This window comes from Parasteatoda tepidariorum, chromosome X1 (genome assembly GCF_043381705.1).
Source record: "Parasteatoda tepidariorum isolate YZ-2023 chromosome X1, CAS_Ptep_4.0, whole genome shotgun sequence".
In the NCBI taxonomy this organism is placed as follows: Eukaryota; Metazoa; Arthropoda; class Arachnida; order Araneae; family Theridiidae; genus Parasteatoda; species Parasteatoda tepidariorum.
Genome location: NC_092214.1, coordinates 70,305,712 through 70,320,724, shown reverse-complemented (window position 1 = coordinate 70,320,724; position 15,013 = coordinate 70,305,712). Strand labels below are relative to the sequence as shown.

Genomic DNA, 15,013 nt, shown 5'->3' with positions numbered 1-15,013 from the left:
TTATAACATAAAAAGATTTAACTCTTTAGTTTCGATTTTTTTAATTATCGTATTGAGTTTAGAGAAGATTTACCCCTAGATTTATCTCTATGTTGTTTTTCTCTAACTTAGTTATTTGTTCTTCAACTTGAAAAGGGCCTATAACACGTACTTTGTAATGAGAACACAAGCCTGCATATGAAACCATAAATTTAGCTAAATTGAGCTCAGTGACTCGCTAAATTGCTAAATTTACAAGACTATCGTTCGTAAAGAGAATCTTAAAATAGAGAGAGTATGAAAATAGCCCTGGTTACGCATTAACAGAAGTTTCTGATAAAAGGTTAGATTTTGTTAATTTTCCTTACAATTTGCTTTATTTTTGTTACTTTCAAGCCAAATGTATGTATCTGTTAAAAGCTGCAATCAATTTAAAATAAATTTGTTTGTAGTAACATAAGGCTAATTTAAAATCATCTTAATTGAGTGTATTATGATTGCTTAGCATTAAGAGTAGTGATTTTTTCAAATTATTATTTTTAAAACACTTTAAATATTTTCACTAAACGTACTTTCTAAACAAATATTTTATTTTCAAGTTTTCACAAACGAAAGTTAATATTTGAAAATGCTACGAGTATTAAAATTGCCACGATTCAAATTAAAAAAAAATTACGGACTTTGATTAATTTTCAGATTTTAGTGTGTTGTAGATTGTTTACTAGTGAAATAAGGTGACTTTTTTTCAAAGAAATTAACATTTTTTAAGCTCTTTATGTGATTCCCCCCCCCAAAAAAATGCGCTCTGTAAACAAATATTTTTTCTTCCTACTTTTCAGGATTGAAAGTTAATTTTTTCAAATGTTACAAGATTCATAATTGCTATTTTCAGGTAGAAAAAAATAAAGATGAAATTTCGGAACGCATTCTTGTACACAAACGCCGAAATTGTGCTAAACTGTTTATACTTTACTACTTTAAGAAAATATAACACCTGAAAATTTAAAAAAACTTGTTACAATTTCTTATAAGGAAATAAATTAGCTATAGCAAAAAAAAATTTTTTAAATTTTTTTTTGAAAATATGTTTTAAATGTGCAAATTTTGGAGAGGAAATGGTGTGAAACGGCAGCAGCAATGAATGATACGCTTTTTATAAAATATATTCATTAGTGGGAACTAACTTACAACAAAAACGAAACCACTGTTTTTCATAGTTTGTATTGGAAGGCGTTATTTTTTTAAAAAATTAATATAGTGAGTTGTGCGATAGAAAAAATAGTTAAGTTTTGACTACATTTCGAAAGTAGTTTGCAATCACTACATTTAACTAAAAAAATTGTAGTTAAGTACAATCAAAGATGTCAATAATTTAGAGAATTAAAGTATGATATAGCATTTTGATTATCAGACAGTTAATTTCCTTTTAATATTTATGAAAAAATTTTTTTAGTAGTTGATTGTGAAATTATAATGTTTTTTTTTTAACGTGAAGTTAAATTCCAATTTTGAAAAAATACCTGTTTTGAGTGCATTTGGAGTTCTTTCAGTTCCTAAGAGATAGTTAATAATTGTTGTTTTTCCACCATTCCATGGACCAAGAAATATCAACATTGGTTTATTGAAGATTTCCGCATCTATTAAGAGAACAAAACAAACTTATAAATTTCAAGCAAGATAAATTCATTCATAATTTTTTAGTTTTAATGCTTTCGTGTTTGAAATTTAAATAAAAACATCACGTATGTATAATCCCGTAATCTTAGGAATACGACGAAATATTTATACTTCGTTAACAGAAAATTATAGGGCTTTTGTTTGTATTATCAAACGGCTTTTGCTTATCAAGCGTAATTGTAATTATTTCAAACTACTGGACATAAAAATTACTGCTAAATTTGGGGTAAAGTGATTTCTGCATGAAAAATAGGTTTTATACAATATTTACTATAGTACAAATATTTTCCTATTTAATAAGGGGCTTCACCACCATGTGATCTTAATTCTTGTTTTTTTTTCTTTGCTTTTTTTTCAAATTCAGCTCATAACATCCTTTGATTTTGTTACCTTGAATATTACATTGTCGCTTCTGTTTAGTTCTTTATAGCTGCTTCTGTTCTTGTGCCAGTTCTATATTTTGATAAGACCTATTGTTATCTACCTTAACCAATACATAAATATTTAACACTGTCTAACTCCATCCCTTAAGGCTCAGGTGATTTTCAGGGGAAGGGGAGGAGCTCAATAAGGGGTCGTCTTTGGTGTTATTAGATAGTTTTTCCCCAATAAAACACATCTTTTTTATTTTTTGATCTAACAAGTATTTCTCAAGATAACTCCATTTAAAACAATTTTCCAGAAATTTTTATTTATCGAATACAGCATTATAAGTGAACCAAAACACAAAATCTGTAGGTAAAATTTGTTATACTTTTTTCTGGAGAATCTAAATTTGAAATGAAAATTAAGATTCTTCATTAAAGATTTGAACCTGCCCCCTGTCTCACTCCAAGAAATGAAGTTGAAAAAGTGATATGATTGAAATTATACTTCGAAAATATTTGACTAGCGCATTTTTAGTTTTTTCATTCCAGTTGTATTTCCGTAGACATTTGGTAGTTTTATTACTTTTCTAGTGCCTTCTGTGTATAGATACATGTGTGTATATGTATACAAGATACAGGGTAGCGCAAAGCATTCGCCACCTCGCCGAATGAGTGAAACAGTAAATTTAGCAAAATTTGTTTGGCGAAAGTATTGGTGAATAATTTTTTCCACTAGAAAGAAAAAAATATATTTGACTCGATTTTTAAAGTAGTCGTGAACGTTTTTTAAAGTAGCCGTGAGATTCTTAAATATTAAAAGGTTAAGTTAAAAGATTAAAAGCAATTCATAGTAGGATAGGTTATAAAAGCCTTTAGGCTAGTGAAGTTTGTTTTTTAGTTTATGATAATTTATACTTTTATATTTTGATTCTAAAAATGACCTTCATTTTTAATGTATTTCAATGCATGTATATATATATATATATATGTTTCAGAATCGTGACACAATGGATGATTATATGGTNTATATATAGCAAATCAGTGGAGGGATGGAAAGGGTCCTTTAACCTCTTAAATTTTCAAATGAAATCGTCACACATTTTATTCGAGTATATTTTATAGAATTTTGCCTTAATTTTCATTATCTTTTAAAAGGTATATTGCGCCTTTGAAAATCTTTTCATCTTCTTAAAATGTTCTAAATTTTCTTAAGTGTGTTCCAAGCTCTTTTGCCGAGGAAGTTGAAAAAAAAGCTGTAATTTTATTGCCTTAAACTCAAAGCAAAGTTCTATTTTTAAGCAATATATACTGCTTTATACTGAAAATATTTTTCTGTATTTTAAAACATATAAATAGCTCCTATACTTAAACAATTCAACTTCTCTTCTTTTAATTCTATTTGGAGCGATTTTTCCATCTAAAGGAAAATTATTTAAATCAATTAGCAGTTCTCAATTTTCGCTTTTTTTGTTGTTGTCCAAACAACTATTGAAGTCATAAATGTTTTTTATTTTCACAAAATTATGAATTTTCTGTATAATTGATATTTTGAGCATTAAGTTTGAATAACTGTTACAGAAATACAATAGTTATAATTTCGTTAAAAAGGATTATTTCATCCGGTAACTTTGAAGAAATGTTTTAAGGGAATCTGCAAAATGTACCATTAGAAGAAAGAATCTAAAAGGAAGAGGACGAAGCATTGCATAAGCAATTCAAATAAATTTCTGTCAGGGAAGAAAATTGACAGTATTTTACATATTTTATCATTAGGGGGAGGGAAGAAAGCAATTGGTTTCAAAGGCAATATCTTTAGAAAATCAACTAAAAATATATAAAATAATCTAAAAAAGCTTTAAAATAAAAATTTAAGCTAATTTTGTGGCCGGCGTTTCATCAGAAGTTAATATATAACATACCATTTAATAATAAATAAGAAAAAAGCGAAAAATACGTTTTAAAATATAATATTTTTTGCGAAATTTCAATTTTTACAAATTTTTAAATCCAGTTATGCCGGAAGCGTTAATCGGAAAAAAATTGAAAAGAAACAACATTTAAAGTTAAGAAACACGGCACAATTTTCATTTCACTGCCTTACGTTAATTAATATTTGAACTAAAATTTTTTGACTCACAGTCCATCCACCGTAAGAAGACCTTTGACCTCAGAGAATTCTCATTGACGCGGAAGTATCATTGAGCTAAACAAGGTGCAAAGTTTTATTATGATGTAAACCGTAAACTTTGTTAAACGGGCTCCTGTTTTAAATAATTGACTCATATCATGATGATATCATGATTTGGCCTACCATTGTCTTTGTATTATTGTTGAACTGTACCAAAGTTACAAATGAATAAAAATGAGCTATTGCAGGTGCAACAATTCAAGGTTAAAAACTCTAATACTTCGGAAAAAGGTACATTTATTTTAAATAATACGTTTTTATGCCTCATTTCATGACTGAAATTTAGTCTGCTCTAAATGATTACTATATTTTAGGTATTTTCTCAAGCCATGAAGATTTAATTTTATATTACATAGTAATCTGATCATTAGGCCAAAAGTTATTCAGTTAATTAAAGTCATTAGTTATGAAAATCTCTAGAAGCATTAAAAAGACATGGTTAAAATTTGGAAGTATTCAAATGTAGACGAAAATAGTAGTTTAATGGCGATTTTGAGACATTTTTTGAGATCATAAAAAAGTTCACCCCCCATAAGTTTCACATTTTTTTCATAGGATTTGTAATGGTTCCTAAATAATGTTGCATTTGAATTTTTTTTACTTATTTGTAATTTGCGACTGTTAATAAATGCTTTTCGCTACATTCACAAAGAAGATTATTTATTGAAGCAAAAAAAAAGAAAAAAAAGAAAAGGGAACCCGAACTGCAGTCTTTATGGGTCAGCTGTTATTAAGACTGTTTTTTTGGCACAAATTTTGTGATAACAGATTCGTAAATAATTTCGACGAGATCATAATTCCAAAATTAAAACACTTCAAGGGGACTTCTCAAAACAATTATCGTCATCGCAAGTATGTTCGTCATCCGGATCTACTTAAAAGAAAAAAGAAAAAAAAAAAAAAAAGCTAAGGTTTTTAACCGATCTTATAGTTCATAGTTTTTCTTTTGTTCACATCAAGTCTTCATGCTGTTTTTAATTGTTTATAAGATAATAACTCCTTTTATTTCGTTATTGAGCTATCTTAAAAATAGGAATAATAAAAGTAATTTTATTATTATTGATTTTTCATGATTTTACAAGCTTGAAAATCTTTTTTCTACGTTGAGCCTCTAAATCATAGATTCTCAACCTTTTTAACGTTGCCACCCTCCTAAGGAGCAAAAAAAAAATTTCAACGCCCCCCTTTGTGAAAATCCAGTTATTTTGAGCAAGGGAGTGGTGGGGTGGCTGAATTATAAGAGGCAACATTTTTAAGCAATTTTTTTAGGAGTTAAATTTGCTTTGAGTTAAATTTAAAAAAATTAATGTGCACGTTAACTCGATATTTTTCTCCCGATATTTTTCGACTCGCAGTCTATTTGTTATAATCAAAATAAATACAGTATTGAAAAAAAAAGCAACAAAGAAACCTGTAGTTAAAAAGAGTAATTTATTCTTAATTAGATAATGAAAAAAACACCCCAAAAAATTTTTTTCACTCTAAAAATTATTATCAATGAAACAATCAAGTAACTATGTTAGTGGAATGATTGTGCTTGATGGTTCAGAGCCAGTTTCATAACATTCGGTTCAATATTTTTAGTGAGGTGAAGACGCAAGCTCCCTCGGGTATTTTTTTTTGTGTTTTTTTTTTATCCGTCACAGCACTACATCTTTGTTCGACAAGGTAGGAGGAAGACAATTTAAACTTTTTTGACGGCAGTCCATAGTCCAGACAAGTGGTGTTACCTTGAAGCCAAAATTCTGTGAGATAATCACTATTTCAATGTTTCGCACTTTGAAAGTTCGACTGATTCCTCCTGAATCTCTGCTGTTTCAATATTCAGAGAAAAATTCATAACCCATTGAGGGACTTTCAGGGACAAAACATCTTTATAACGGTCAGAAAAGTCCATGTATAAAGACTCATGGTGTTAGCAATAATCTTGTGTATCATCAGAGGGAATTTCACTATTCTTTTTAAGATCCGATAAGATTGGAAATTGGTTAAACCCATTCCGACCAAAATTTTGTTTCTACAAAATGATTTTTTAAAAAAGTCAGAAATAACTTATTTTGTAGTGATCAAATTGAGGCTTGTGACCTTAAAGTTGTAAATTAACACCATTAAATTTTGAAAATAAACCGATCATGTATACAACTTCTATATTACACTCTAGCAATCTGTCCTTCAGAACTATATTTCTGTCTTTGAGGAACTGAAGTACAAAGTCAACAAGATTCTAAAACCTATTGAGACAGGCGCCTTAAGAAAGCCAGCGAATCTCAGTGTGTAGTAGCAAGCGATTGAATTCATTGTTTGTATTTTTTTACACAGCTTACGAATAATCGATCGTTGAGAGCATTACTGCGAATTTTTTTCACAGCCGAGCTCGGCATATTGCAATGACTGATGCAAACGACAGCTGGGATTGGAATACTGTCTGAGAATCACGCAGCGAACAGCTAAAATATCTGGTACCTCCTTCTTCAAAAGGGCGATAAACCCACGATGTCGACCCACCATTGCAGGAGTTTCATCAGTGGCAACAGAGATAATATTCGCAAGAGGAATGTTTTTCTGTTTAAAATAATCTTTGGTAGTATTAAAAATAGATTCACATTTGCTTTCTACAATCAAGCTTCTTGCGAAAAGCATGCCTTGAATAATTTTTCTTTCTTTAACAAACCAGATGTACACCAGTAGTAAAACTTCATTACTTGGCAAGGTTGACTCATAAACTTGAGGGGAAAATACGTTGGATATCAAAAGTTTGCATAATGAAACTTCAATGTCTTCAACCATCTCATCATTTCGTCGCTGCACTTAATCATTGCTTAACGGGATATTGTTGATTACATTGGATGCAGCTGGATAGTGTAAAACTGTTTCTGAAACTTCCCTGACAGCCGGCAGTATCAACTCTTCGCCGATGGTATGAAAGATTACCAGATTTAGCAATTAATTTTGATGTATTATAAGAGGCTATCAAACTATCGTCGCATTTTTGGGATGAGGTTGCTAGTAAGCCTGAGAACGCAGGTGCCATCAGAAACTTGTGTTGGATGCTCGTGAAAAATGACAGATCTTTATTTAGTTTGGGTGGATGAATTTTTTTCAAATTCTGTTGAAAACAGGAAGGTTTCATTGCTTCATTAGATAAAACTTTCTATCAAAGTAAGCACATGGGTGGTTGAGAGTTTAACGGCGATTGAACAAATCCAAACTTCAAGTACGTGACACTGTATTGACGACAATTCTTTTTGTCAGTTGGAGGCAGCAAACTACAAACGGCAAAAGAAAATAAACTGTTTTTCCAAATTAATAAATAACTTACGATAAAGAACTTATTCGCACACGTACCTAGCCAAATAAAAGTGAAATTGAATCGAAACTGGGAGGAAGGCTAAAAGGAAGCTAGTAAAAACCTTCATACGAAATATGGGACAAATCAAACATTCATACTGAAAGCACATGCATTTCAATTTTTGCCAAATGGCTCGTATGAGTCAAAGGCAAAAACCACTGATTCATGCGTTGCGCTGGTCTGAATTCGAGAACATAAATCACATAAAGTTCGTTTTATTGCTGGTACAAATGGTGAATCAGATAATCTTAATTTAATATATTGTTCTAATCTTCCTTTTATCATTAATTTTAGATTAATTTTATAAATTAAATCAATAGTAATTTAATAATTTTATTTGGGATCTTAAAAATTAAATTTGAATGACAAAACAGGCTCGAATGACAAAACAGGCTCAGCTCCCCCCTAACGCCCAAAACATATCCACCGCCCCCTACTGCCCAAAACAAGTTCACTGCCTCTCAGCATACTCCTACCGCCCCCGTTGAGAAACAATGCTCTAAATTATTATTTAATTACTGTAGCTTCATGCCCTTATTCAAAATTTAATATTTCATATAATTTTGCAATTTTTTTTTGTGATTTGTGAAAAATAGTTCACCTTGTTCATTTTAAGGAAACGAAAAAATAATCCATGCGAAACCAGGGAAGGCAAAAAATAGCGTAAAATAAATTGCCTCTATTGATTTTATTGATAAAAATGAAAAAAAAAAATAGGTTTAGTGATTTAATCTAATTTTTAATGCAACAATTATTAAAAAAAATTTTTTAAAATCATTTTCATCAAAATTAAGAAGATATAAAGTATATAGACTACTAAAAGTGCTTCTACTTTTACTTAGAATTTCTAAACTTAAATATTCATAAAAACAACCCTTTTAAAGCAATGTTTTTAAAAATAATAGCTGTTTGAGTTAAAGATATCATTTTACTGTCGATTACTGGTAATCAATTGCAAGGGTTATATGTGCGGTTTCGTGCAAATTATAAAATATATTTACTTATAATTTGAAAAAATTTACTAAAGAAAGGTATGCCCTGTATAACATTTTGACATTTGAAGATCAATCTAAATTAGAAATCACTCAAGAAAAGATTTTATATTATACTACATAGAAGATTTTTTCAAGTAATTATTACTCATAAAGGAAGTAAGTGTATAACTATGCTAAAAAAAATAGACCAAACAACTTGAATAACTTTTGATCTAATGATCGGATTTATACACATTAGTACTCAATCTTAATTTTTTAAGGGGGTGGACCTCAAATATGCTTAGGGCAGGCGATGGTTTAAGTAACGAAATCAGAGACAAACACGCACTTTCTCCGAATAAACTTGATTTTTTTTCAACGGTTTTGGATTCCTTACCTTCAAACTATGGTAAGGCGAGCGGACAAAAGTCAGAATCCCTTAATGGTAATTTTTCTTTTTGTGTATGTCTCGAGAACTTTTTAAGTAAATTAAAACATTTTGCACGCAATTATAAAAAAGCAAATAATAACTTTATTAATAATAATGTCCAAGCAAATAATAACTTTTAGTAATTATTTATTATTTTATTTAATAATGATATTTTATTTACTAATGACCGAAAAAATTTTGAATTGTAACGTATGCAAATTTTTACATCATTTTAAATAATGTAATTTTTAATGACTAAATACAAAATTTAAACAAAATCTGTCGAATAGTTCCCGAGAAATTGAACTTAAAGTTAGTCAGATTCTTAAATTTCGATTTCTCGGGAACTATAAGACTAATTTTGTTCAAATTTTGTATTTTGCCATAAAAAATTACATTACTTAAAATGATGTACGAGTTTTTACCTTTACAATTCAAAATTTTTTCGACTATTAATAAAAAAGAAAAAGAAATAATAATTTAAAATTACTTTTTAATGGAATTATCTTTGGGTAAACGAATTTTATAATTGCTTGCAAAAATGTTTTATTTCACTAAAAAAAATTCTCGAGGTGTGGTGAAATTCGTAAAAAGCAAAATCAACGATAAGGGGTCTAAGCTTTCGACCCCTCTCCTGACCAAACTATTGGGACCATATTTCCCAGATTGAGCTAAATCCTATATTTTGGGGGGTTAAGGGGTTATTAAGGGGTTTGGGGGTTAAGGGGTTATATATATATATATATAAATTAATTAATTAATGACAACTAATCTCCCCATTTCCAGTACTTCTGCCAAATAAGAGAAATAATAATCTTATCTCTAGCGGAATTTTTATTGCTTTCTCAGTTTAGGATGACAGAGCTTTGGTACGCTTATAAAACTCTTTGACCACAAATACATTTAAACCAAAAAATACATTATAATTATCATTTATAATTTTCTGAACAATATTGTCTGACAATTTTTATATGCTAGCCAGTTAATTTTCTATTCCAAAGATCAAAATTTAAAACAAATCCATAGTAAAGTTTAAAGAAAATTTTAATTACTGTACACATTATTTGCTGTTATTATTATAAATTTCTTAAGCGATAAAAGAAGCAGAGTGTAGGTTAGAATTTTAATTAGGTAGATGAAAAGAATTTCAATTTACAACATATTTAAACGTTTTTTTCTATCCTTTAGATTAAATAGTGTGACTCTGTATCAATAAAATGTGCTTGATTCATTTACCAAAACCAAAATTGTTCATCGCGTAATACTACGAAAAGTCAATGATGTTAGAGTGAATTTTCCGATATTCCGCTTCTTAATGCATCTCAAGATTCAAAATTTCGGGAAGGTAGCTAAGGCTTTTGTCACCAAAGTTGCAATCTTAAATGATCGCCCCGTTTGACGATTTCACTTTTAATAAGAGTAATTTTCCGTTTTATGTAAGTTGCTATAGTGTGCGCAATACTGAAATACTGCGTGCCAAGCTGAAATGTGAATTTTTGGGAAAAATAGAAAGTGATAGAAAAAAGAAATTATTATAAATTTGTTAATTCCAGTCAAAAACATACAAGAAACACGGGCACATGTGTTTCTTTTTACCTAAAGGACATTTTACACGTTGTACAATGTAATAAAGATTATAAGACAATCAAAAACAAATAGCAGTACCTCACCTCCAAGAACCCTCGTTGTACTGTCTGCGTACTTGTACAGCATTTCTATTGGTTTGATTTGTGAGAGGTATATCTTTTTGATTTCCTTGAAGATACTTTGGGCGAGCTTTTCTTCTTCATTATCGTATTCGGTTGCAATCTCATCAAAACCCAATATCACATCAATGTGGTCTCTACTCCTGTATGTGATCCCAGAGGTTGATTCATCCTCTTCCTCGTAAATATTCTCGATCGTGTCGTCGTTTTCATCGTTTATTTCAAGTTCTAGAAACAAAAATAATAAAGAAATAGCTAATAAATGAAAATCATACTCGGTTACAAATTTTGTCAAAATATTGTTCAATTTGCTTTAACCTGATAATGGCGCTGAGTTGAAAAATTTTATCGTATACAGGAGAATAAAAACTTCATAATAAAACTCGACTCGAACGCAGTGCTCATTCTATGTCTTTAATTCAGTTTTGAGTTACAACGACTTCCAAACTTAAAATTTATTAATCAGTTTCAAAATCATGCTGTAAACAGCTAATACTGTAAACAGATCATGTGTTGTCATTGATAAATAATTCTGCTAAATGCCATCTATATAGTCCATTTCGCACGCCAATTAGAGAAGACAGAGTCGCCAACAGACGGATCTGATGCCATTTACAAGGGAATGGACACTCATATGAAAGAAATAAGACTCAAGAGCATCAAAATGAGCAGATATGTCAGGAATAAAAATAATTTTCGCGTCATTGAAGTTAGATTTATGCCAAACAGCCCAATAATATGCGGCGACAAATGGTTTATTAAACTCTTGACGACGGACAAATTTTTTGAGTTCCATTAATTTCTTTGTTTTTTTCATTTCATATTATCATATTTATGTATATATTTCGCATAATTAATTATACGATACTATGGCTAAACTAGAACGGAAAAATGATTCTATTGAGCACCTTAGGAAATTGTAAGGTAGTATCAAATTTAAGCCGTATTATGGTTCAAGATATCATCCAAATGGTTAAACATTGAGCAAACTTTTTCTCAATTGGAGTTCTTGAAAATAAATTAATTTGAAATGTTTACAAAAATTGTGATGGAAAGGGATTTTTAATTAAAAAAAAAGAGCTTAATTTCCCAAAATTTTGATACTCAGTGTTCCATATTGAATTCCCTTAATACCGTTATTAGTCTTTTCAAAAATTGAAATATAACAGGTATTCATATTTTTTTTAACGGCTGGCTTTGAACTTTTCATTCCTCACTATGGAAGGTGCCGGAAGTGTTGCTCATTTTGGTTGCCTGGTGAGCATCTTGTGACCAAAGTCACGGAGGCCAGCAACATTATCCTCGCCACACTACCACAGATACACGTTCATAGAGTGGACCACAATCACACATAACACACAACAGAGGACAACACACAGAGAGAAACATCCATGCCGTGAGCGGGGTTCGAACCCCGGCCATTGGCTTCGAAGTCAGGCTCGCTAACGGATCTGCCACCTGGCCGGCGGTATTCATAGTAGGGATCATAAACTAATATTTAAGAGAGGAAAATCGAATGCGCTAATAAAATATAACGAATCACTATTGAGGAAAGTATGACTAAAACATCAAACATATTTGATTGTTTGAGGCATCAGAGGAATTGAAGGATAATTATTAGAATCGTCTTCAAGTTTCGTAGGACAATCAAACTGGTTGTAATGTTTTCAATCCCTATTTTCACCTCCCATGAATAAATAGTAAGTATTTCAAAAAGTTTTATGTTACATTCACACAGTATTGCAATCTATTTTAAATTTTAAGTCTTTAAAATAACGCCAAATTAAATTAATTTATTTTTTAGTTTGTAATCGTTCGTTATAGTTTTTGAACCAAGGAATTTATTTTAAAAGAAATTGAAAATACAGATAGAGAAATTTAATATTATGGCAGGAAATGTTTAAGTTGAATAAGTGATTTTAAAAATGCATTAATTTCGAGTTGTTCTAAATCTTTAACAATTGAAGCGTGTCATATTTAATTAAATAGCTCGGCTTTCATCAAACGAGAAATGCTTTAAATACGAAAGTTTTAATTGATTATTTGTAAAATCAGAAGCCTTTATTTGTTTCACGTAACGTGAGAGTTCCAGTAATGGTCTTAGTAAAGTTTGAAAAATTTTTTAACTGTTTTTTTAAAGAAAAGAAAAAAAATTAAAAATTTTTTTTTTTAATGTCTTTAGACTTACACAACGTTAATTATTTTTTTTTTAATTTCTCACTTAAATAATTTTACTGATCCACAAGAACTGATTTTCAATTCTCTACTTATAGAGGTCCTTACTAAAACTTTCATAAAGCAGGGATATCCGTCATTTTATGTTCTACAATTAGATGTTTTACTGCACTTTTGCTTATATTATCAAATTTTTGTGTAAAATACATGAAATAATACCAAATATTTCTTTCCATTATCCAAACTTGGGTTTAAAACAGCACCTTTAATTAAAAATGAAATAATTTGCAAAATTGTTATTGCAAGTAGCAAGAAAAAAGTGCAGTATTCAAGAAAAAAAAATTATGATGTTAAAATAAATTTCATTTGAGAATATCAATATAAATATCATTAGCGATGACGTAAGTAGTCATTATGAGATGAGATAAGATTTTACAAAACTATTTTATTATGAATGAAAAACGACAACAGAAACAGTGTTTGAAATTTTGGACCATGGTTTACAATTACGAAAGCGACAACAGAAGCGTTGCCAGAAATTTTGGATCAAGATTCACAATTATAAAAGTGATATAAAAATTTTTTAGAAGTTTTGGACCATGGTTCATAATTACGAAAGCGATAAGCGAAGCATTGTTAAAAATTTTGGATCATGGTTCTCCATTACAACAGAAACAACAGAAACGAAAGCTACAACAGAAACATTGTAAGAAATTTTGGATCATGTTGAACCATAAGATTGTTCAAATTCGCTGCAACTTTAACTCGGTGCTAAGTTGATCCTCACAAATCAATTAACTCTAATTTTAATTACATGATGCTATGGTTCATCTTGAACTGAAACAAGGCACAACTTAACACCTTATTAAGGTTGCGACAAATTTGCACGGTATTGTGGTTCAAGGTACCGATATTGTGGTTCAATATTGAGTCAATTTTTCTGTGGATGAAAGAGTATTAAAAATTGAAACAAAGTACATCGATTTAAAATAAAACAAACAAGCATTAAAGCAGAATTTCAAGAAATAAATAAAAAATAATCCCAAAGCAGGCAACTGAAATAGTAAATAAAGTTAACCAACTTGAAAAGAGCACAAAATAATGCCATATAAGCAGGCATAACAATCATAGCTAGAATTCTAGGCATGGCATGGAGTATTCTTCTGTTAAAATCATTCAACATTGTAGTTCAGTCACTGACCTAGATTTCTGAGAGTCATTTCCTGTTTAGAATTATTCTAATAATTTAGTTAATTGCTTTTCTAGTATCCCATTCTCTCCAAATATTTGGAAATCTATTATCCTTTAAACTTCTTCATCTTGCAGTGCTATTGATTCCCTCCCTACCTTGACATCGATCCTCCTCCTTTTGCTTGATTATCAAATTTGATCTTGCTCCCCAACCCTATTGGTCGACCCCTTTTTGCCTTTGTAGTTTTCTTCATTCTGTGTTTTAACACTGAAGAAGAGTCTTCATTATAGAACCGAAGCTGCAGGTATGCCTGTTTATATGACATTATTTGCAACCTTTCCAGGTTGTTAAGTTTTATTCATATCTAGCACAAAGTTAACCCTTTCATCCCTTGGAAACTAAAGTTGTATTTCTCAATCTTGTGGGATGGTAAATGAGCAAGTAGCATACAATGAAGATCTCACACTAGTCATAAAGTGGATTATTTGAATGGCTAATTCATATTGTTTGCCATATGTCATAACAGGAGCTCCCACCTTAATAAAGCTTGTGTTATAAAACGTTTCAATTCTAATGGAGCAAGATGAACTACTCAGCTCTAAACACACACACATAAATGTGCTATAAACTTTATTTTGAACCGTACCTGAGTCTTCTGCATCAAAATCTTGGGATTCTTCGTCATCTTTTAGAAGTGATGCGTTGACATTTTTTTCTTCAGTTTTCGTGGCTTGGGGTTGCTCAAGGGGTGGTTTTTCATCATGAAATTCCGATGCCATTCCAGTTGAAGCACGATCGGCCTCTCCTATAACCTTGGAGAAGCAAAATGAAAACAAAACAAATATATCCCTTTCGAATGTTTTGAAAAATTTATTCGATGATATTTTATTTTTTTAATAAACAAGTAGGAGAGAATGTTTTCATAAAATTATATAATGGCAAGATTTATTTACAATCTTTCACTTTTTATAAATA

At 30.1% G+C, this 15,013-nt stretch overlaps 1 protein-coding gene across 1 annotated transcript in view; it reads right to left on the bottom strand.

Annotated features, from left to right (window-relative positions):
• The window catches only part of LOC107451012 (sarcalumenin-like), a 41,812-nt gene that overhangs the window by 6,686 nt on the left and 20,113 nt on the right, over positions 1–15,013 (bottom strand). Inside the window, exons 3-5 of the mRNA XM_016066964.3 lie at positions 14,685–14,850; positions 10,636–10,899; positions 1,500–1,616 (exon numbers count right to left, since the gene is read on the bottom strand). Coding sequence (XP_015922450.2) covers positions 1,500–1,616; positions 10,636–10,899; positions 14,685–14,850 — 547 coding nt within the window. The remainder of the gene's footprint in view (positions 1–1,499; positions 1,617–10,635; positions 10,900–14,684; positions 14,851–15,013) is intronic.